The 22,942-nt window shown below is 49.9% G+C and overlaps 1 protein-coding gene across 1 annotated transcript in view; it reads left to right on the top strand.

The window, feature by feature from the left end:
- The first annotated feature begins 268 nt into the window (after positions 1-268).
- The window catches only part of Ky (kyphoscoliosis peptidase), a 35,737-nt gene continuing 13,063 nt past the window's right edge, over positions 269-22,942 (top strand). Inside the window, exons 1-8 of the mRNA XM_041677308.1 lie at positions 269-439; positions 3,266-3,328; positions 7,364-7,426; positions 15,565-15,639; positions 17,492-17,554; positions 19,567-19,649; positions 20,869-20,977; positions 22,018-22,135. Coding sequence (XP_041533242.1) covers positions 304-439; positions 3,266-3,328; positions 7,364-7,426; positions 15,565-15,639; positions 17,492-17,554; positions 19,567-19,649; positions 20,869-20,977; positions 22,018-22,135 — 710 coding nt within the window. The 5' untranslated portion in view covers positions 269-303. The remainder of the gene's footprint in view (positions 440-3,265; positions 3,329-7,363; positions 7,427-15,564; positions 15,640-17,491; positions 17,555-19,566; positions 19,650-20,868; positions 20,978-22,017; positions 22,136-22,942) is intronic.

Raw genomic sequence — 22,942 nt, 5'->3', positions numbered from 1 at the left:
AGGGAGGAAGGGTCAGAAAGCCTGCAAAGTGTGGACTAGGCGCAATTCAGGGCCCGGCCTGGGGATTTTCTTTCAAAGGTGACTTAGAAGCTCTTCAGGAGGGTAGCACCCTCCCGGGCGGGTCCTAATGGTAAATTTGGCAGAGTCAGCGAAACACGGCGCCGGGCGGACCTGGCGGCCGGGCAGCGCCCTCTCCCGCGCCCTCGCCCTCTCCCGCGCCAGGCAGCGGCGAGCACGGGGCCATTTGCAGCGCAGGCAGCCTCGCGAGCAGCCACGGCGCCGAGCCCGGAGGGAGGCGGCACCATGGAGCTGAAGAAGGACAGCAACGCCGTGGCCATCGACATGCTGCTCATCGTGCACTCTGAGAAGCGGCGCGCGGCCCAAACCACGCAATTGGACTCTCAAGAGGACCCGAGCGCGCTGCTGCAAAACCGAGGAGGTAACGCGCGCCTGGCCCAGGTCCTCTTGAGATCCCGGGGCACCTCAACCACAAGGCCCCGGGGTCTGCCCGCCGGGGGGCGCCCCGAACGAGGCCAGCCCAAGCCTCTCCCCCAAGGCTGCTCGTGCCCGGACGCCACAGCACCGGTGTCCCTTGGCAACGCTCAGCAGCGGCAGCCGCGCGGTGGTTGTCCCAGGTTGACTCCCCATGCAGGCCTATGGGTGCTCTGTCGTATCGGAAGCCCGTTTCCTCCCGTTATTCCCTGAAGTATGCAAACCACGTTGGAAAACGCTCTGCAGGAAAAAGCCGGGGCCTTAGACTGATCACATGTTGCAGAGGCCTAGTCCCCATGCAGAATGCCGAACTCCATAGAGCACCAGGGGCCCCAAAGGATCTTCTTGATTGAGTCAGAGTTTGAGATAACTCAGAGCCTCAGTTTCCCCTTCCAACCCTTCCAACCTCCAACAAATTTAAGGCATGAATGGGTAAAGAGAATATGAGTGCGATGCAGTGAGTTTGACATCTCCTGATCGCACTTTGAATTTAGCTTCAATTTTACTGTTCTGCAGACTTGATGGGAAAATGAAAACTGACAAGTGAAAGCTTATGGGGTGATTGCAGAAGGCGGGATCCCCCTCTACTCTCTGTATACACAAGTTGAATAGAGTATAAATGGTGACAAATCCTTGAGAAGCGTGGAGGGCCTCATGGCGCTGGTCTTAAAGGAAATTTCTGCGGCTAATTTTAGGGTCTCCGAGGCTAACCCTGCGCCGCTTCTTTAGGAGAAATGTACGGCAACTACGCAGAGAAAGATGGCTGCTGACTCCCCCTCTCCCTTCAGCTCTGAGTTCCTCGGGACGCCTTGTCTTGGCTTTTCTGGCTCCAAAGCCTCTGTGTACATGGGACACCCAATGTCCACCCAGTCGCCCTGCTAGGACAGTGGTTCTATAGACGGCCTTGACCCACCTGCGGCCCCAGGCTGTAGCAGTGATTTAGCTTGGGCAGTGAGGGAAAGAAAGGCCCCAGGTCGAGAGTGTTCACAGCAGTTAGAGCGAACACAGGAGCTGCTTAGCTTAATCAAGTCTCTAGTTCTTTGTTCTGCTTCTGGGAGAAAGGGATAGACCCGCTTAGGGTCTTTGGAGGAGAAAGAAAATGTCCTCTGCTTCTTGATGGAAATGAGATGGCTGTTGTCGCATGTAACACAATACGAAAGACCGTGCTCCCCGTGTGTAGCAAGAGAGGCCCAGTTCCAAGTCAGGGTAGTCCTCACTGCCCAGTAGAGTCCCTTTGCATCATATCTGACCTAAAGTCACCAGAGAGGGTAAAGACAGAGCCCTGAAGTGTTGGATATCAAAACTGCCCTCCAGGTACCTGAATTCTACCAAAAATGCCCATGACCCTAGATCAGTATATATATTTTGGCCCTAAGTCAAAGGTAAAGCACCCCTACTTGAAAGGTACTGGTATTTTTCAACAAAGATTTTTCCCAATGAAGGTTTCTTAAAGATGCCGCACAATGGAGAGAACCAGGTCCGCTATTCCACATCAAAGTATAGTTCCCAAGGTCTGCAGACCCTGGAAGCCTTAGGCTGTACTGACCAGTGTGTACCCATACTTTGGGACACAGCCTGAAAGAGGAAAGCACTGAGTCACAGTCCTTGTCCGGAGGCCTTGCACAAATGTGCAAGAACCCAAAAGAGCCCTGCCGACTTTCGGGTGTCTCTTCCTGTCCCCTGCAAGCTAGTTGCTCTCTGAGGCGCAGCTAGAGGCCTGAATCCTGTGTCACAGGAGAATAAAGCTCCATTACTGTCACAAGGCAGCCACAGTGGCCTTGCAGCAGAGAGGAGTCAGAGGGACACAAAGGCAAGGAGAGTCGCCAGGGGTTTAGGCTGCAAGACTGGCAGGGTGTCTCTTCTTTTCTCTGGGAGTCCAGCATTCTCCCAGGTATTTCCTTAAAATAGCACTTCCCACAAAGCAGACTGTGGGGAGACTTTTGCAGAAAATATCAAGGGAGTGGGGGGGGGAGGCTGAGGAGGACTTGGGGGCTTCTGAGTGGGTGAAAGGTTAAAGAGCCAGCCTGGAGACACAGCTCCGGGGAACACTGCCCCCAAGCGTGCCACGGAGCTGATCTTGTGATGTCCCCTCTGCAGCCACCAAGGTCCATCAGACACTCTTCCTGCACCAGAAATTTGCTTCTATTGCAGTGGCTCCCACTGCCTGGAAATGTGTCAGTTCTGTGCCAGGAACTTGACCTCTCAACTGCCACTTCCAGCCACGGCCAGGGAGAGAGCCTCCCTTCCCTTTTGCGTTACGTCATGACCAGAACCGAACACAGGTGCATCGGATGGACCATGCCTCTACCACACAGGCCCATACTCTAGCTGCAAGGGAGGCTGGGAAAGTAGGCAACTGTCACTTTCCACTCCGACAGGGACAGGCAGTCTCTGTCCCATGTTCTCTCGCCCCACTTCAAGATGCCCCCCCAACCAGAAATTGACAGGCAAAGCAGAGAGAAAGCAATGCTTTCTTATTTATGTGCTAGAGGCATGGGAATGAGTATTGGGCATTTGTATAGCAAAAATTCCTTCTGGAAAATCCTGATAGCCAATCCCACCATCACTAAAAACTACCATTCTAACATTTTTAAGATGTTTTTAATTTAGGGGTCGCATTCATTTCCTCAAATGTGTCACATTCAAGGGCAGCCTATCTCGGTCCCCACCAGCCTTGTTTAAGACAGATGGGTCTGTAGATGGTACAGCAGGGCATGGCACTCGCCCTAGGGCCTCCTCCACAAAGAGCCTCATGCCAGTCCTTGTCTCACAGGACTCCAAGGTGTCAGAAATGGAATCCGGAAATGGCAAGAATTGGAAAGAAATGGCTTTCAAGGTAAATCTCTTTTTCTTTCTATTTTCTATTCAGTTTCTATAATTCAATACCCTGAAAAATAACTGGAAGGTTTGGATTGTGTTCATTGGGAAACTGGCCCTAACATCTAATCAATGAGCAAAGACGGCTGTTGCAGCTCAGCCAGGCCTTTTGGCCACTGTGAGTCTGGAAAGTTCTCCTGGCATCAGGGCTCCTGCTTTTCTGGAGGTTGCAGCTGAAAAAAAAAAAAACTGTGGTGAATAAGCACCCGTTTATTTGCTGGCTGGGCTATCAGAGAGGATTTGGCTTTGCTTGGGGTAGTGAGTGTGTTTCCACCAGAGGCAGGGCTGAGTTCCCACCAGAGGCAGGACTATGCGTGTTCCCACCAGAGGTAGGACTGTGTCTGTGTGTTCTCACCAGAGGCAGGGCTGTGTCTGCGTGTTTCCACCAGAGGCAGGGCTGTGTCTGCGTGTTCCCACCAGAGGCAGGGCTGTGTCTGCGTGTTTCCACCAGAGGCAGGGCTGTGTCTGCGTGTTCTCACCAGAGGCAGGGCTGGGTCTGTGTGTTCCCACCAGAGGCAGGGCTGTGTCTGCATGTTCTCACCAGAGGCAGGGCTGTGTCTGAATGTTCTCACCAGAGGCAAGGCTGGGTCTGCGTGTTCCCACCAGAGGCAGGGATGTGTCTGCATGTTCTCACCAGAGGCAGGGCTGTGTCTGCATGTTCTCACCAGAGGCAGGGCTGGGTCTGCGTGTCCCCACCAGAGGCAGGGCTGTGTCTGCGTGTTCCCACCAGAGGCAGGGCTATGTCTGTGTGTTCCCACCAGAGGCAGGGCTGTGTCTGCGTGTTCCCACCAGAGGCAGGGCTGTGTCTGCGTGTTCCCACCAGAGGCAGGGCTGTGTCTGTGTGTTCTCACCAGAGGCAGGGTTGTGTCTGCGTATTCCCACCAGAGGCAGGGCTGTTCATGCCACAAAAACCACACAGGTTTAAAATGGCTTTTATTTGTTTCTGAACAGACTAGGATAGTGGCCTGCCTTAAAAGAGTATTACTTGAGGCCTGGAAAGAGCCAGTCAAGGGTGCTATAGATCCTTACTGACCTACTTCCCTGGGCTCCACAATACAATAAGAAGTTCGTTTCCAAGGCCTCTTCTGTCTGGGTCCAGGCAGTGCTCATTCGTGATGCCCGAAACTCTCTGAAACATGAAGGACAAGCCAAATATAGTGGACCTTGTGTCCCTCGGAGGCTGATTACCCTGGCTTTGCGGGGAAACCCATCGATGATAATATGTATGATGGGAACGCAGAATTCTGCTAGAAATCAGACCTCTCCTCCCAGAATGTGGTTCAGGAGCTCCATCAGACCCCAGCCATGTGGGCCGTGGATCAAACAGCTGAACCTCCACAAGAGAATGACACTGCTTTGTCAGCCTTCAGGCAATGCCAAAAAGGGAAAGCAAAATACAAACCTAAACCATCCATGCTTATTCCTTCAACCGCTGTTGTTAGCATTTACTTTGTGCCAGGCACAAGTGTGTAAGTGTTGGAGATTAACTAGATAACAAGTGGGTCCAGAACCCTGTCCTTGTGGGGTGTGTTCAAATGATTGCACTTTCCCCGTGTCCCTTACCTTGTTCAAAGGGAGGAGTCATCTTCGAGACGCATACACACCCGCTAGGGAACTCATGCTTCTGTGGCCTGGCTAACAGATCCACACAAAGGCCTCTTTAACTGGAGCTGAGCTGTAGGGAGAGACTCCACTTGGGGCGCTGACGGTTGACATCATAGCCAGTAAAGTGCTGTGGGCCAGCGAGAAGCCTTTGGAATGACCGCCCAGAGCATGTGCGCGTGCCTGCTAGGTCCATGTGTGAGTATGTGAGTGAGCAACATGGCCACTGGTGGATGCAAAGAGAAAATCCTGTGGGTGCAGCGCTCTCTTGCCTTGGATGAATCGCCTGGCAACCCTTTTAGGGCCTTTCAGGAAATACTGATATCTTCTGCTTTGAGCATCTTCACAGTTGGCTGGGAGTTTGGGGAGAAGTCGTAACGAAATAGTAAGCCACTCTCAAGACAGTTCTAAAAGACTCTGGGGTTCTCGGTATCAGTCCACAGAGGGTGATTTAAATAGTCCTTGCAAAAAAAAAAAATCTCAGGATTGAAGAGGTGGTATAAATACAAGGCTCCTGAGAGTGTCTCTGGAAGCCCTAAATCCAGGAAACACGATGGTTCGGCCATCCTACCAATATGTGTAGTTTCGATGGACGACTTCATTTACATTTTAAATGGTGTTCATGCATAGGGGAAAGAGAGCTGCTTCTTTCCATGTTTTTTGATGCTGGGATTCAGGACACTAGCATTGAAACTGACCTTGTCTCATAGGTGCCTTGTCGGTACCCCAGTCACCCAGTCCCAGTAACCAACAGGATCCCAGCCCTGGCAGTTGGAGGAGTTTCATCACAGAAGGAAGTTGCCCCCTGGCGTGTGCTGACAGTGTGCACATTGTGACTGCGCGTGGTGTTGACCCAAAGGGGCACATCTATCCTCTTGTTGCCACCCTGTGTATTCCTTGGGCTTGGGTGTTGGTGAGAGGAAGGGTGGGGAATCCTGGAACACTCCAAACTTTTAGGAGCAGCAGGTGTTTGGGCTGAGCCACCCCTCTCCATAGCTTGCCCAGCAACGGGCTTCCCCTGCTGTGATTGGCTGCTCTCCTTGGTCCTGGCTGAAGTCTGCCTAGCAGCACAGTGTCCAGTGCCCTACAGCCCTACAGCTAGAGAGAAACCACTTGTGCGGCCCTGACTATAAATACCCCACCCAAGCTGTGCCAGCCAATCACCCTCCTGGAGGATTCCCTTCCCAGCTCCTGTTTCCTCATGGAGGTACAGCCAGCCATGCCCGCAGAAAGGCAGCCTCCCTGTCCTCGCCTAAGTGGCCTAGAGCTCCAGCCCAGCAATGCCACGTCACCCCATGTTGGCACACAATGACAGTGGATCTGGCCTCAGTTAGTCATCCGTGTTCTGGAAGCATTGGGGACATGGCTTCAACCTGTTCGTGGGAGAAGGCTGGAGCATGCAGGTTCTCCGAGGCAAGCCCCTACTGTGTGGATCCCAAGTCTAATCCAGCTCAGTGCCTCACCTACCTACCTTGACCAACTTCTGCTACGAGTAGGCATGAGAAGCCCTGAGTGGCCTAGATGATTGGCTGCACTGTTGAGGAGAGCAACCCTAGAGATATGCTAGTTCCCAGGCTGAACAGTGAGCAAGAGGAGATAGTGAAGGGTAAAGGGAATAGTGGTGTGGGAACTTCCTTCTGCCCTAATCCTGGACCTTCCCTAGACTCTTCCTATGTCCATGAAGAAGAGTTCAGGGGCTGCCTCCGTAGGGACAGTCAACAGCCACAGAGCAGCCATGAAGCAGAAATGAATTCATGTCTAGGAGAGATAGAAAAGACCATGGGTCCCCATGATGACCTGTAGTAAGAAGTAGACATCTCTACTGACCCTATGAGCTATCACGACTTGAAAATGTCCCCAGTGGGTACAGAGAACTCAAACACGTTGGATGTCCTGTAATATTGGTGAAACAAAACCAAACTGAGTATCCTCCCATCTTCAAGGCTAGAGGCAAGTCGATGCCTTTGCTCCTCAGAAGGAAGATGAACTAGGAGCTGGGAAACTTAAGAGTTCAAGTACTGTGTTGGAACCTCCCAGCCCACTCCACGGAAAGGTGTGGTGATCAGTCAGGCATCTGTGTGTGAGAAAATGCTTTGGAAATTGTGGTCAAAAGTCTGAAGTGGTGGTTTCACAGACCACTGGAGTGAACCCCAGCTTGGGCAGGCTTCTGCTGCAGGGGTGTGCACTTGTGGACTCCCAGGAGTATGGCTGTGCTAGCCCAGAGATGTTCACACCGTGGCATTGTGCACCATTGGACCAGGCTTGTAGATATGCTTGGCCCCCACCAGCATACAATTGTATTGGGTGCACCCAGGTCCCTCTGTCCCCAACCAGGGAACATTATACCATGGTCACAGTGGTCACTGGCACCTTCTTTGTCTTTCTTAAATAGGAAACTTGTCAGAGAAGCAATGCCTTCAGCAGCCTCAGGTCATCACTTCCTATGACAACCAAGGTAAGGAGACTCATTGCTAGCTGTCTTATCTCCTGTGCCTGTGTGTCTGGCTCTGGAGCCCCAGTCAGAGAACACAGGATATGGAGATCAGGCTATAGAGAGTAACTCCTCTCTGATCCACGGAGGTTAGAGCATCCTTTCATCTCCCAGAATCACAGAGGAAGAACTGAGAAGCTGCGTGGTCCAAGTCTTCCCTTCTCCCCTCCCCCTCAGTCAAGAAATGAAGCCCCTGGGTCATGGAACCCCATCCTCATCACTGCCATTGTTACAGCTACAGCTTACACTCACTGAGTGCAAGACATGTGTCTGGGACCCAGTCGGTATACACAGTGAATTATCAAAGCAGTCCCAACCGGTTGACAGTCTCGCTGCTTTACAGATGAGGAGACCAAGGCTTAGGATGGTTATCCAGCGAGAGTCAAGGCCAGCTCACTGGTACCCTCCCCTCCAACCCCAGCAAGTTCTCAGCTGTTAACCTTCACACAGCTGAGCAGCTCCCTGGAAACCAATCTCCCCACTGGCTCACAGCATCTAAGTCCTCCTTTATCCTGAGTCACAAAGATTCCTTGACCTCTGCTGAAGCTGAGCCTGCGGAAGCATGCCACTTAGTGCTGAGTCTGCGGCAGCAAGGTGAAGCCACCTGCTCCTTCCTTGAGTGTCCTCGCTTTCCCAGTACTGCTCTGGGTGCTTGGAAATGGTAGGCAGGGAGGGGCACTGCTGGCCAGGCTGAGTCTGCAGTTAAGAACATGAGATGGAAGTGAGGCTTCCAAAACTACTGCTGGAAGACAACCTGATGAGAAGACTCCTGGGGGGCGGGGGGAGGTCTCAGGCTCTCTGCCATTGCTGATGCCATAATATAAAAGGAAACTATGCCATACCACCCAAGGGACACAGGCGTGCCCAAGTACCTGAAGCCCAAGTACCAATGCAGGCCATAATACATCTCTGATACTGACTTGGCTGCCCAACGCTCATGACAGAGATACCTTGCTAGAAAGCTCATGAATGGGTGGCCATTATCTCATGTGGGGAACAAAACCAAAGCTGACGGAGAAATTAAAGCAGGAGGGATGGTGGGGGCAGTCTCCTGTAGCTCATTGGCTAAGAATGGCAAGAAGATTTTTGTCTTAAGCTTCTGGGAGTCTGAAGTCTGAAGTCAGCTCCTCTGGGTAAAAGGCAGGTGTCGGCAGGCTGGGGCCTTTGAAGCTCTGGAAGGGAGTCCACTCCTTGCCTCCTGCTCCTACAGGCTGCCAGCATTCCTTGACTTTATGACCGTCATTCCGGTCTCCGCTTCCATTATCACATCGCCTCCTCTCCTTATAAGCAGGCAGTTCTTCCTCTTATAAAGTTTTATGTGGTCACATTAAGGCCCAACCAAATAGCCTAGAATAATCACTCTGAGATCTATAGTTAAGGCGCGTCTGCAAAATCTCCCTTGCAGTCAGAGAGCCTGCGTGGATAACCTAAAAATTCTCTATAAGGAAACAATTGTCAACTGAATAGATGGGTCTGGGGTGTGGCTTAGCGTTGAACTAGCATGCATGAGGATTTTGGGTCTGATCTCCAGAATTCTCACCCCCGAGAAAAAAGAACAGGTGAGTAATAACTGAGACATATCATCTGAATGAAAAAAGAGGTAGCGGGGAACACACAAGGGCATATGGGGAGAGCCTTTTAGCTAGAAGCTTTGGCATGAAGACACCATAGGCAGGCATGTGTCTGGTTGGTGTGGAGAGTGGGTGGCTGTGGCCAAGGGAGAGAGGAAAAACCCCGTGAAGGGAAAGACCCTGTCAGTCCCACAATAGCTTTCTTGGCAGGTACAATCACAGCATAGACCAGAGGTAGGACACCAGGGTGTGCCGGATATGAAGCTAGGCACCTTTCATGGTTCCTCGTTCCTCCCTCTCAGCCACAATCTATGGGAAGTTACCGCCTCTCAAAACTGAGATCCACTTTATGGATGGAAAAATGGAGAAACTCAGGCACAGAGACATCCAAACACGTTGCCTGAAGTTATGCAACTCCATAGAATGAGTCAGACCCAGGAGTTGAGCATGTCTGTGTACCTCTCAAAGCCAAGTGGACATAACTGTGGTACCACACTGTCCTACCCCTGCAAGACAGGGACCTCTCAAGTAGGCTGAATACAACATCCCTGCCCCACCCCAGCGAGAAATGCAAGGCCCTGGTTCAGAAAGATTCAGCTTTGCCCCTGCTCAGCAGCTTGTTCAGTGGTAGATTTTATACAGCGGGTGATGAAAAGCACCTTGAAAACATGGATCTTAGTACAAACGGGCTCTGGAAGATGGCTCCACAGTAGGCATGTGAGTCGGATGACAGGAACGAGATTGCTTGGAGACGCTGTGACATCAGTCCCTCAGGGTTGTGGCTGAGGAGTCGGTTTTGAAATCACACCCATCATGCTTGTTCCCAGCTTGCACAGCTGACTGATTGCCAACTACTACAGCCTGGATGCAGAGAGCATGCGTCTTGGAAGATGTGGCTGTGCATGGTTCGTTTGAGAGTGCCCTTAAGATGACAGATGCTTTAACTAAGATTTTCCTGACTGTCAGTGTAACATAAAAGTATGTCCAGGCTGTGAGTGTATCAGCACGTGTAAAAAGATTCAATGGTGCCGAGTGTCTAAGGTAAGTTCTGGGACTCCTCCGCGCACCTGTCTACCCCCACGTGCATGCATGCACACACTCATGCACATGCGCTTGCATGGCAGTATTTGTTAATTGATCGATGCTCCAGGCAACCACTTCCAATCAGTCAGAGTTAATGAACAACACAAAACCCACTTACCAGCCCCACATTAGATATTCTGAGTAAATTAAGCCTTTAGACAAATACCGATTAAAACCTAGAGCCATTAGGAGAGGTGTCGTGTAGGAGATACCACCTGACTGGGTGAATGGCAGGCCCAGGACAGTGCCCACATAGACTTGGTACCCTGTGTGCATCCCTGTTTTTAAAAGAGAAAAGGAGAGCCAGCACTGTTAAGAAAGGGAGTGGCCTGGAAGCCACTTCATAGGACTGGCAAGAATATAATCCCTAAAATGCTTTTACTAAATGCCCAAGGCTGCAGTTTCAGAAGGTTATTTAGATGGCAAATGAATTGCTGGGGAAGGGTGCCTTGAGGGAGGCCAGTTAGGCCTCCTTGTCAGTTGCTTGGTGGTGAAGGTCAGTGTGATTGGCATCTGCTTGTGATCTAGCTGACTTGAGTTTGGCCCTAGACCATGCTCTCTCTAACGAGAGCTGGGAAAGGATTTCTTTTTATTAAAACCTGAGTTTCATTTGATCTAAAAGTGAGGTTGGTGCACTGTCTCCCTCTCTAGTGAATGCTATCCATCTTGGCACAGAGTGAGGACTCCAGGCCATTTCTGGGGTATCAAGGGCCATCTCTCAGATGCTCTCCTCAATCTCTGGGGGAGCAGAGGGAGCACATGACTCCAGACTCGGGGTGAGAGTTTGACTGCATTAGGAATAATACAATAGCACAGCCTAGGGGCAGCCAGGTTCTGGGCAGGAGACAGAGTGAAGATTTGCAGAGAGAAGAGAGGGGGCCCAGATGGTGACAGAGCTGCTGGACCACAGCCCCACCCCATAAACATGAGGCCCCCTCCCCATGGGCCCCAGGGCGCCTCAGCAGTGATTTGTTTCTTAACAAAGAAACATGGCTGGATGAGGAGTGGCTGGGCGTACCTAAGTTAGGAGAAATGTCAACCTCATTGTCGCACCCCAGGCCAACGAGCTGCTCCCCTTCACAGTTCCTTCAAGGGTATGGAGGTCGTTTCTGCCCAGCGATCTCCAAACAACCCTGGATCGGACAGGCCCATTTACTGTGGGGCTGAAAGCACTTTGGGTGACTGCCCACAAAAGAGAGAGCGCGTGGGGGAGCATTTCACACTTCATCTTCCCTAAGACATCTGTAGCCACACATGACCTTGGAAAACACTTCAGAAAGAATTGCATGAGAAAGTGACGAGGCCACATTGACCTGGCCCACAAGGGAATACGCTGTGAGCGATGGTGGCTCTGATCCTCTGGCTAGAATGGACTCGTGCCCCAAACCCTGAAATACCCAGCCTCTTCACCACACACAATCACAAGGCCGGTGTTCACTGGCACCGAATGCACTAGATGCTATACTTTGAAGCTGTATGTGGGGCTAGAGAGATGGCTGAGAGGTTAAGAGCACTTGCTGCACAATCATGAGGACTAGAGTTCAGACCACAGCACCCACGTGACAAGCCAGGCACCCTCTCAAAGGCCTGGAACCCAGCTCCGAGACTGGCAGAGGCCAGAGGCTCTCTGAGTCTTGCTGTCTTCCAACCTAGACAAAACACAAGCCCCAGGTTTAGGGAGAGACCCTGCCTCAAAGAAATAGGTAGAGAGAGAAAGAGGATACCTGGTGTCCTCTCTCAGCCTTTACACACACAAACATGCAGGCACATGCACACACAGGCATACACACAGAGATACACACATTAACTAACTGATTAGATAATAAATAATTAAATATTTTAAATGAATGTTAAGCCTTTTGGTCTTGGGAGAACACATCCTATTTTTGGTCTCTTTGGCATGCAAAGCAGGCTTTAAGAGTACATAAGAAAATCAATATTGTTTCTCCACAAAAGAAAATAATTGCAATATATTTAACAAAGAATTAATAAAGGGAACTCTTCCTTACAAAATCATTGAAGGAAACAATATACATATACACACACACACACACACACACATATGTGTATATATTTATAGTCAGCGTACAAAACACAAATTTAAATAGCAAGTAAAATCTTTTAAAAACCCACTACACTAAAAAATTAAAGAAATACATAAAACAATAAGGTACCCTTCGTTAATAAAAATTTAAAGGATTTATGAAAGCGGGTGCCAGTGAGCTTAGCAGGCATGTTTGTGTTATCCACCACCACAGGGCTCAGCTGCTAGCGGCACTGGTACCTTCCAAGCCTACAGGTCTGCCGGCCGATCACTGTCCACGCCATCCCCAGCTGATCTGGGCTCTTGGCTGGGCTGGAGCATGTGCTGGCTGTCAGCTGGTGGACTGGCTGGAGACCAGCTGGTTTCAGATGGCCTCACCTGAGCAGCCCTGCTCTGCTCCCTGTGGTCTCTCACCCACAGTCTGCTGCACACACGGCACTGTGGCGGGGATGCCAAGGGTGCAAGCAAGCATTGCCAAGCCTCTCCGCGGCTGAACTCAAACCTTGAATAGTAACCCGGCTTCCACCGCATGCTAACTGGCCATACTAACTCTTGAGGGCTGCCCATGTTCGAGAAGTAAAACAAAACGCTTCTCATTGGGAAAAAGACAAAGTGGGAGCAATTTTGACATCAACTACAACAAGAATGGGGGGAAGCATCATCCCCTACCCCACTGGTGGAATCATAGATCAATTGAACCATTCATGGGAAAGCTGGCCAGTGTCAAATAAAAGCCTTACAAAATCCCCATTCCCTTCAATAAGCTGGAGAATTTGCCCATAGAAACTGATTTGAAAAGTGTTAAAGATGCCTGTATCCACACTGGGCATTGATGGCGCACGCCTTTAATCTCAACACTCAGGAGGCAGAGGCAGGCAGATCTCAGTGAGTTCAAGGCCAGCCTGGTCTACAGAGGGAGTTCCAGGACAGTCAGAGCTACACAAAGAAACTCTACCTTGAAAAAAAAAAAAAAACAAAGATGTCAGTGTCCTGATGTTTATCATGGCAAAGCACTTGGGAAGTGCAGGGCGTCCTCCACACACCGGGAATATTAGCGTATACCCCATGAACACGTGACATGATGTGTATTCCACTACCAGCATGTGACATTCTCCACACCACCACAGGCCACGCCACCTGATGGTGCTGCTTAATACTTCTCCTCAGTGGCTGATTTTCATCTTCTTGGTTGCTTCCATCACTGAGAGAGGAGCGCTGAAACTCTGACTAGAATGTACACTTGTCCGTTCTTCTTTATAATTCTGAGAGTGTTCGTCCACGTATTTTAAAGCTTTGTATTCAGGTGAATATATATTTGACATTGTCACATCTTGATAAGCTGGCTCTTCCCCACGCTTTTATAATACTTCTCTATCTCTGATTCGCTCCTTGCTCTGAGTAGGCCTGTCATTGAGCAAAGTGTCTTGCTTGGATTCACTGTATCTGAAAATGTCTTTATGTCATTCTCACGTGGTGTTTTTATTGAACAGAGACAGTTAATACCTTTCATAATTTATTAAAGATTTCACATCCTTTTGACTTTATTTCTGATAAAAAAAATCTGTAGCAATCTGAGATATAATGTATTACTTACCCTCAGCACTTTCAGGAGGGTTTCTTTTACTGGTGTGATTATATCATGTCTGGACTTGAATCTTCTTTTATTTATCCTGTTTGGGACGCATTAAACTTGAGTCCATAAGTGTATGCCTTTTGTCAAATTTGAATGGTTTGTTATTCTTCAGATACTTTATTGTCTGCAATTGAGATGTCTGTCAGTGACATGAACAATGGACTTTTAACTATGGTCCTATGGTCCCTGGAGTGCTGTTGGCTTTTTCAGTGTTCAGATTGGACCCTGCGTACTGCTCTCTAGCTCTTTCCTTTGTCCTGGAGAACGTTGTAACCTGTCTTCTATTTCAGTGTGAAAATCTTCACTTGGTTCTTGACATCTTCCATTTTTTTTGCTGAGTGTTGTGTCTTTCCATTTATTTCAAAATGTCTTGCCCTTACTCTCCAGAGCATGGCTGTGGTGTCGTTTTAACGTCTTTGAGTTAAATGTGGGTTGTCATGGGACTGACATCGGTTAGTATCTTTTCTTTCTCAAATTGAGATCTTCCTGGGTGTTCTGCAGAGCAGCTTTAAGTGGTGGCCTTTGCAGGGCCTGCATGCATGCATGCACCATGCTGCGGCCAGTTCAGAGTGAGGACATTGGTCTTCCCCAGAGTTCAGTTTTCAGACTATGGTACAGTACGTGAGACCTGTGAAGGACAGCTCAGAGGTGGCCGCGGGAGCTTTAGGGAGTTACACCCTGAAGTCTGCCTTCACCGCCACTTCCGTTTCCTCTAGCCAGAAAGCTGGAGCTTTGGTCTTTTCACTCTATCATATATATACTCTTCAGAACTGTGTCTAGGAACAATCAGGAGGAGAGATGGAGAGGGAGGGAGAGAGAGGGAAAGAGAGACAGAGAGACAGAGGGGGGAGACTATGCATGCCATGTATGCCTGGCCATTAACCTCACAGCTGCTTGCATACCTGCCCATGGGCTGAATCAGGAAAATATAGGCTAAAGGGAAAACATGGCAGAGGATGTCCCAACTCCCTGTGACAATTAGGGGTCTCCATTCCCACTCTTTGAGTAGAAATTGAATGCTTTTTCTTGAGTGCTCTTTTACTTCCATTGTGGACTTCTGCCTTTGACCAAGTATTGGCAGAGGGGGAAAGAGAAGGCTAAACTCAATACCAATGTCTCATACCATGGCTTAGTTAGGGTTTCTATTGCTGCGAAGAGACACCTTGGCCCCAGCAACTCTTATAAAGGAAAACATTTAATTGGGGTGGCTGGCTTACAGTTTAGGGGTTTATTCCATTATCATCATGGCGGGAAGTAAGGCATACATGCAGGCAGACATGGTGGAGAAGGCGGAGAAGCTGAGTTCTACATCTTTCAGGCAACAGGAAGTGGTCTGTCTCACTGGATGTGGCTTGAGCATATATGAGACCTCAAAACTCACCCCCACAGTGACACACTTCCTCCAACAAGACCACACCAACTCTAACAAGGCCACACCTCCTAATAGTGCCACTCCCTTTGGAGGCCATTTTCTTTCAAACAGCACACACCCTGGTCATTGCCAGCCCACCCCACCCCCATTCTCTTACATCACTGACTTCCCAGGGTCTGCAGGTGTTTCTTCCCATGGATTCTACTTAGGGTGATGGCTGCATTGAAGGGGTAGAGAGTGCTTGCTTTCCTTGTTTGAGTTATTCTGCAAAACCCAGATTAGCTACCTACTCAACAGAAAGATCTAAAATGAAGTGTGTTCAATTGTTTGAACATCTGTCATGGGTGGTGTGCCCTTCCTGGCAGCATTTGGCTGAAGATGTCACCTCCCCCTTTGCAGGTACTCAGCTGACGGTGGAAATCCACCCCCAAGATGCCATGCCCCAGCTACTCAAGAAGTTCTCTTTGGCGAAGCGTATGTATCTGTACAGTGCCGCTCGATAGAGGGTTGTCAGGGAGAGTGGGTGAGTCAGACTCCAGCCTGCACATCTTCTGAGAAAAATCAAAGAGGGGCTTGAGCCTACAGCCTAGTGAAAGATGGAAGCATGACTGTCCTATCCAGGCCCGTTGCTTTGTCTTCTTGTTGCTGTGACCACTTAACGAGAATCAACTAGAGGGAGAAAGGCTCAGTTTGGGCTCCTGATTTGAGGATACACGGTCCATCGTGATAGAGAAGGTTTGGCAGCGGGAAGCTCCATGATGGCAAGGGTGTGCAGCTGGACTCCTCACTGCCTTGCATGGTGAAAGCAGACAGGAAGTAGAAATAGGCTATAGAGACCCGAGACTGCCCACCAGTTACCCACTTCCTGCAGAGAGGCATCTACATCTTTCCAAAACCGATATCTGGGGACCAGTGTGTTCAAACACATAAGTCTATGGGGGCATTTTACAGTCTAGGTGCTGTGGCATGCAACCAGTGGTGCCTCCCCTCCCCAGACTGTTGCCATCAGTGTTTCAAGATGCCATTGCGGCCTACACAGTGCTTCCCATGCCTCAGCTCTGTGACTTTCATGCATAAACTAGTATTTTTCACAAGAGTTTCAAGTCAGCAAAGTGAGACTCAGCCAGGATACGTGGCCAGCCAAGAAAGTTACCTAGCCAAGAGAGGAACAACCAGGCACAAACCTGAAACCTCTGGCTTTACCTATCGTGTGTGGCAGTAGGCCGGCAAGAACACAGTGACACTCCATCCCTGCCTCTTGAGCTGACGGGGACTTCATGAGGAAAGCAAGCAGAGGAGGGAAGGCTGCAAGAGCAGCCAGGCTCAAGTCCCTCCCATGCCCACTCAATGAACCCAAATGCTCTGAGACCATCCTTACTGTCCTCAACAGTCAGGATCTCAGGAAGGCAGCCTAGCATGGCTCCGGGGGCCACTGTATGGCTTCATGTACCCTTCTTTTGGATTACTTTTTCTTCATAAGGAAAAAAATAAGTAACTCTCCCTTGCTGGATTATTCTGAGTTCCTAGTAAGTGCTAACTATTTTGAACCCTGTCCTTTCATCTGAAGATGGGAGGTGGTTTCCAAGAAAGAAGAAAAAAAAGAACCTATTTCTGGGAATGGCAAGCACTTCTCAGCTTTCAGCTCTTGTATTTACAGCCCTAAGTGGCCTCTAGGGGCACGAGCCACCTGCCTCGGTGAGGCCACCCCCAGCTTCACATGCTGTCATTAGAGAGACCACATCTTCCTGACCTGGCTTGGAACCAGTGGGCAAAAACTCCTTTGCTTCTTTCCCAGGGATTCTCCTGATGGCTGCCATCCCACCTTAACCTCCCAGAATTCACTGCATCGGGCCACTTCCTCCGAGGGATACATGACCTTCTGGGCCCTGAGGCCCCATTACCTTCTGTGCCTCTGTTATCATTCTTACCCATAGTCAGCTCTTGTCTTGGGGTAATCTGGAAGGAGCTAATTTGTACTCTCAGTGTCTGCAGCTATGTCCCAAGATGGCAAACGTAGAGGAGGCGGGGACCACTGGACCACAGTGGTCCTGATGGGACCGTGTGGGCCTGATGAAGGGTATAAAGCATTGAGATCCAAGACATTCTGGCTCATAGATCCTGTTCCTGCCATTCAGTTCCTGTGTCCCATCTCTCCTCTGCCCCCATGGACCTCAGGGAAGGTCTGGCCATGGTGCAGTGGTGTGAGGGGATGGGAGTATGAGGGAAAGCGTGAAGAGGTTGAGCAACCAGGACGGCCGCCTAGCGAATCATCAGTGCTTGCTTTTCTGTCCCTTCTGGAGTGTCTCTGACCTTTGGGATATTACAGGTTTACAAGGTGACAAAAACGGAAACATGAGACCCCGGCAGCCTGGAGGAAAAGATGCCCATGGTGAGTCCTGGGCCTTCTCTGGGGCCTCTTGAAAAAGCTGTGAGTTGGCCTCATGGTCCAGTCTCCAGCCAATTGGTACCAGCTTACTGAGACATCAAGAGTCTGAAAGGATCTGTGGATTTGGGAGAAAGAGTGTCATGATTGACTAGTAATGTCTGTCATGGACCCAAGTGTAGAAAGAAAAGCTATAATGTCAGATATCCCAGTGCTGAAAACCAGTCCCTTCCTATGACACAGAAGTCCTCCGCAGGAGACACTAACAGCAGAACTCAGAGTGATGATAATTTGGAGCTGCAAATGCAGCTCAGATGGTAGAGTGCCCACCTAGCATGGGTGAAACTCAGAATTCAGGCGTCAGAACCAGATCAACCGGGCATGCTGACATACTCCTGTATGTCACTCGGAGGACCAGAAGTTCAAGGTCATCCTCTGCTAGGTAGAGAAAACAAGCCTGAACTAGAGAGCCTGTCTCAGAAAAGAAACAAAGAAGGAAGGAAGGGAGGGAGGGAGGAAGGAAGGAAAAGGAAAAAGAAGAAGAAAAAATACATTAGCCTTAGATGGAGGACTTGGAATGTAGCTGTGGTAGAAAGCTTACCTCCAATGCTCAAGGTTCTGGGTTCAATCCCCACTGTCACAAAAAATGCACATAAGTAAATATAATGGATTGTCAAATATCCATGAGCAGCAGGTTAAGGCAGAGAAAAAAAAACACTGAATGGGGTAGTATGAGGTAATATGTGGTCTGGATTGGAATCCTGCTTTTCCCTCTAATCTGCCTTCCTAGGCCTCAGTTTCCACCACTGGTAGGCCAGATACTGTCTATGGCACCATGTACACCTGCCTATTTTGCTTTAAAATGGGAATAAGTTAATTAATGCTACTGGTGTTTTGAACGTCGTCCTCCAAAACCCTGTTTTTCTATTTGAATCTTACATAATCTGCTCAGGAGGCAGATTTAATGAGGCATGAATCAACATGGGTATTTTGAATCTAAAATATCAAATATTGTAAAAAATGGAGCCAGGAAAGGAGGAGCTAATACAATAGAATTTTAAACCCCATTTTAGAAAGGCTAACCCTACACAGGAGCAAGGAAGAGCTAAACTAAGTGTGATGTGAAAGTCCACTTGGTACCCACTTGTCACTCTGATGTTGTTGCTGGGCAGTGATGGGAACTATTCTGATGAGAACTCTGAGAAGTGGGGCACTCGGCAGGAGTTGGCCAGTTGTCGCCCTTCTGATGGAGGTGGCTGCAGTACCACAGTAGCTGGGCTCATGGTTATCTGTGTTCATAGAGATATTCCAGCTCCAACTCCATGGGTAATCATGAGCCCAATGATGTCAGCTCCTGAGTCCCACATCTGCCTCCCAGCACTGACGGGGCTCTCCCACTGTGTCCAATGGGAAAGCCTAGGTAGCTGCTGGCCACAAACCAACATCAATGTCCAGTTTCTCTCTTCCTTGCTACTTCTGTGGCCTGATTCAAAGTTTGATCCCCCACAGGGAGCCTCCTATGGGACCCAGGTGGCCAGCCTTGCCTGGCTTTCTTTATACCCAACATGTGTTGAGCTACCTTACACCAAGACCAAGTTCATGGTCCTGGGACTCTTCCTGATTGACAATGCCAGGGTCCAACAACACTGTTGAATATGTCTAACAGAAAGTTTAAAAAACAAAAACAAGCTAAATATCAGAGAGAGAGAGAGAAAGAGAGAGAGAGAGAGCGCATCAATAATTGTCTGGGCACAGTTGTATTAGCCTAGGTCTTTAGCATTGAATCTTCAGGATCTTCAAAGTAGTCTCAAGTTCCTGTGGATCTTCAAGACAGGGATTGTCACAGTTCCCAAACTACTTTGTCCAAAGGAACCCTGCTAAGGAGGAGCAGCTCTTGGAATGAGTGTTTCAGCGTAAGGAAAGTTAAACAGCCGCATACCCTGCGAGTGATCATAAGGCTTGGGCTCACAGCCTTCCTCCGTGAATCCCCTGATGACCTGGTTTTCCTGTGTTTCCAGCCTACCCCTGGGACAGGTCCAGCTTGAAATCTATGCCCCTGGATCTGCGGCACTTTGAGAAGCTTGATGCCTCTGCTTCACAGGTAGGAGAACTGGCCCCCTCATTAAGGGCCCCCAAAGGTGACTTAGAATTCCCTAAGTCAGGATGACAAACCCACCTCCAGGCCCCTCTTGAACATATCCTGAATAAACCAGACAGATGGTTTAGGACTGACCTTTCACGGCACACATTCGTCACTTTCTTATGGCTGTGGTCACATAATGACAAGAGGCAAGTTAGCAGAGGAAGGTTCGCTTGGGCTTGCGGTTCGAGGAGCTACAGTCCATTGTGGCAGGGAGGGGATTGGCAGTGCGAGCATGGGGGGGACTGGACACATTGCATCCCCAGGCAGGAAGAGAACAGACAGGAAATGGAGCTGACTGTAAAACCTCAAGGCCCCTCCAGCAAGACTATGCCTCCTAAATGTCCCATAACCTTCTGAAATGATATCACCATCTGGAGACCAAGCATTTAGATACGTGAGCCTATAGAGGACACTTCACATTTCAACCACAACAGGATGAGTGAGGAACAGAAGGCCCAAGGATTGTTTTAAATACATAGGTGGTGTCTTAGTTGCTTTTCCACTGCTACGATAATACACCATGACCAAATACACCTTAAGGTGACAATGGTTTGTTTCATCTTAAAACCTGTAGTCCATCATCCCAGAACATCGGAGCAGGAGCTCAAAGCAAGAAGCCTAAAAGCAGGAACTGATGCAGAGGGCTTACTGGCTTGCTCCCCCTGGCTCACTCAACTTGCTCTCTTATAGCACCCAGGACCACCAGCACAGAGGTGGCATTGACCACAGAAAGTTGGGTCCTCCCATATCAATCATCAGTTAAGAAAATGCACCATAAGCTTGCCCATAGGATAATCTGGTGGGGACATTTTCTCAAGCGAGGTTTCCTCTTCCCAAATGACTCTAGCTTGTGTCAAGTTGATATAAAACTAGCCAAGCATAGATATGCTTTAGTAAATATTAACCACGACCACAGGCTGCTAAAGCTACACAGATGCCCACATGACTGCCCCAGATGGAAAGAGAAAAGCTGAGGAGGCTCTAGGGCCTGAGATTCATCTGGCCAGAGCACATGCCCTGTCCAACTCCCCCACCTCTATGCTTATCCCCAGATAGCCTCTGTCCTCCTGGGCCCCACTCCAGCTTCCTGCCTGGAGGAAGAATGGAAGGCTATAGGAGGCAGTGTTAGACTCCCATATCCCCGGGTGCCAATGCAGGCTGCTCTTTCTGCTCACAGGTAACGGTCAAGAGTGGCCTGGATGAACTGGTGAGTGACTTGCTCCAGGAAGCCCACAGCGATCTGGAAAAGGTCCGAGCCATCTGGATCTGGATCTGCCACCACATAGGTATACCACCAGGGGGCAGCACTGGGAGCCCTGAATGCCCATTTCCCTCAGACTCCTGCTTTTGTTGCCTCCTCAGTGTGAGGAGGAGTGAGTTAGGTCAGGGAGAAGGGTTCCCTAGTGCCCAAAGTAACCAAAGAAGGTAAAAAAAAAAATCCTCCAGACCTGGGCCTTCACCCCGAAGCTGCCTGGATTCCTAGTGAGCCTGCTCTACAGAGATGAGAACCTGGGACAGGCCATCTCCAAGAAGAGTGGCCACAGGCTGAGGAGAGCACAGTGGTTTGAACACAGTAACAACACCAGAAGGTCGTAAAACAATCCCAGAAAGGGAGGGTGCTCACCTCCTGCCTCCTGCTGTCCCATCCTTGTCCTTGGCCGCTGGCTTCCACCTGCTCCCAGGGTTTTCAGAGCCATCTCAGGGACCTAGGCCTAAGCAGCTGCCTACAGCTCCCCATAGGACAAACTTGGGAATCTCACCAGGTCCCTACAAGCCACAGAGGGGACTATATTGCTGACGCCTGCAAATGGGGACATGTTGACCCACCAAGTAGTGGAGTGGACCCTTAGTCCCTTGACATGAAGAACAGGCAGTGTTCCACCCTACCTCCCTGAAGCTCTTTTGTCCTCCAGGTATAGCTTAGAAAATGCACTTACCTCCCCAAGGTCTGAACCTGAGGGAGGCTGCCTTCTCCATATACCATGCATCCCTGACTAGCCTGGAATTCTCTAGACCAGGCTAGCCTTGAACTCACAGAGTTCTGCCCACCTCTGCCTTCTGAGTGTTGGGATTAAAGGTATTCACCACGAGGGCCAGCTGGCCCTTTCTGCTTCAGCCTCTACCTCCCTTTTGCCACGCAAAAGGTGGCATGTCCCATATCTGGCTAGGTTGGAGTTCTTTTTCTATTCATGCCAGTTTCCTCCTGAGCACAGCTGGAGATGGAGGCCATGCTGCTTGCAGACTCTGTGGCTTTCCCCTCCTCTCGGAGCCGGCCTCGGTCCTCTGGGAGCCCTGCGTGCTCACATCCCCCTCCTCTGTCCTCCAGAGTACGATGTTGAGGCCGCCCAAGAGAAGGACCGCCAAGCCTTCAAACCCACTGACATCCTGAGGACCCAGAAGACCAACTGTGATGGCTATGCTGGCCTCTTTGAAAGAATGTGCAGGTATGAAAGGCAGCCTGTGATAGGCTGGAGTCCCAGGGCTGTCGCTGACTGTGTCCTTCTCTTTCTCCTAAAGCCCTCTGTGCCTCTGCCCCCATGCCAGGCCCCGAGCTTAAGTTTGCAAACTCTTCTTGGGAATCCAAGTGAGTCCTGAAAAGGTCAATTTCTCCCTTTTTAACACCAGCGTAATTGACTTTGGACCATCTGCCAGGCTTCGCCATGCATTAACATAATGGCAGATGAATGCGCAAAGATAATTTGGTTATAAAAGGCCCCTTTTCTGCCTTCTCCCTTCTCTCTGCAGCTGAAGGTTAAAAGAATGGCAGGCCTGGAAGACAGAGGACAGTGGCTACCGATGCCAAGGGGCCTGTGAAAGGCTGTCCTTTGGGGAAGGGGAGGGGGAGGGACTTCTAGACGAGTCTACGGAAGTCTACCTGGAGAGACCCATTGGTAGGAAAGCCTGGAATCCAGGTGGTGGTTCTCAGCGGTGTCTTTGGGCCCCGTTCTAGGAGCTATGGGCTGAGCATCTGAGAGAACAGGCCACGTGACTTTCCAGTAACTCTAGACAGCCTCAAAGCTGGAGGAGCCATACTGATCCCTATACCTCCCTATGCTCCCTTTCTGAAGTCTCCTGGGTTCTCCTCGGAAACAAGCAGGAAGTCCTGGGGGTCACCAGAAAGTCCCCTCCCCAGAAAGTGAGCGAGTGCCTGTGTATACAAACTCGTCTGTGTTCTATTAGGCTCCTGTCTCAGAGCTTCTTATTTTGGGTGATACTGAAGAATCCAACCCACAGCCTTCCCCAGGGAAAGC

Source organism: Microtus oregoni, unplaced genomic scaffold (assembly GCF_018167655.1).
Source record: "Microtus oregoni isolate MIOR12 unplaced genomic scaffold, Mior012 000028F_ref0000031, whole genome shotgun sequence".
Classification (NCBI taxonomy): Eukaryota; Metazoa; Chordata; class Mammalia; order Rodentia; family Cricetidae; genus Microtus; species Microtus oregoni.
The sequence above is the reverse complement of the archived record's forward strand: the minus strand, read 5'-3'. Positions and strand labels throughout refer to the sequence as shown.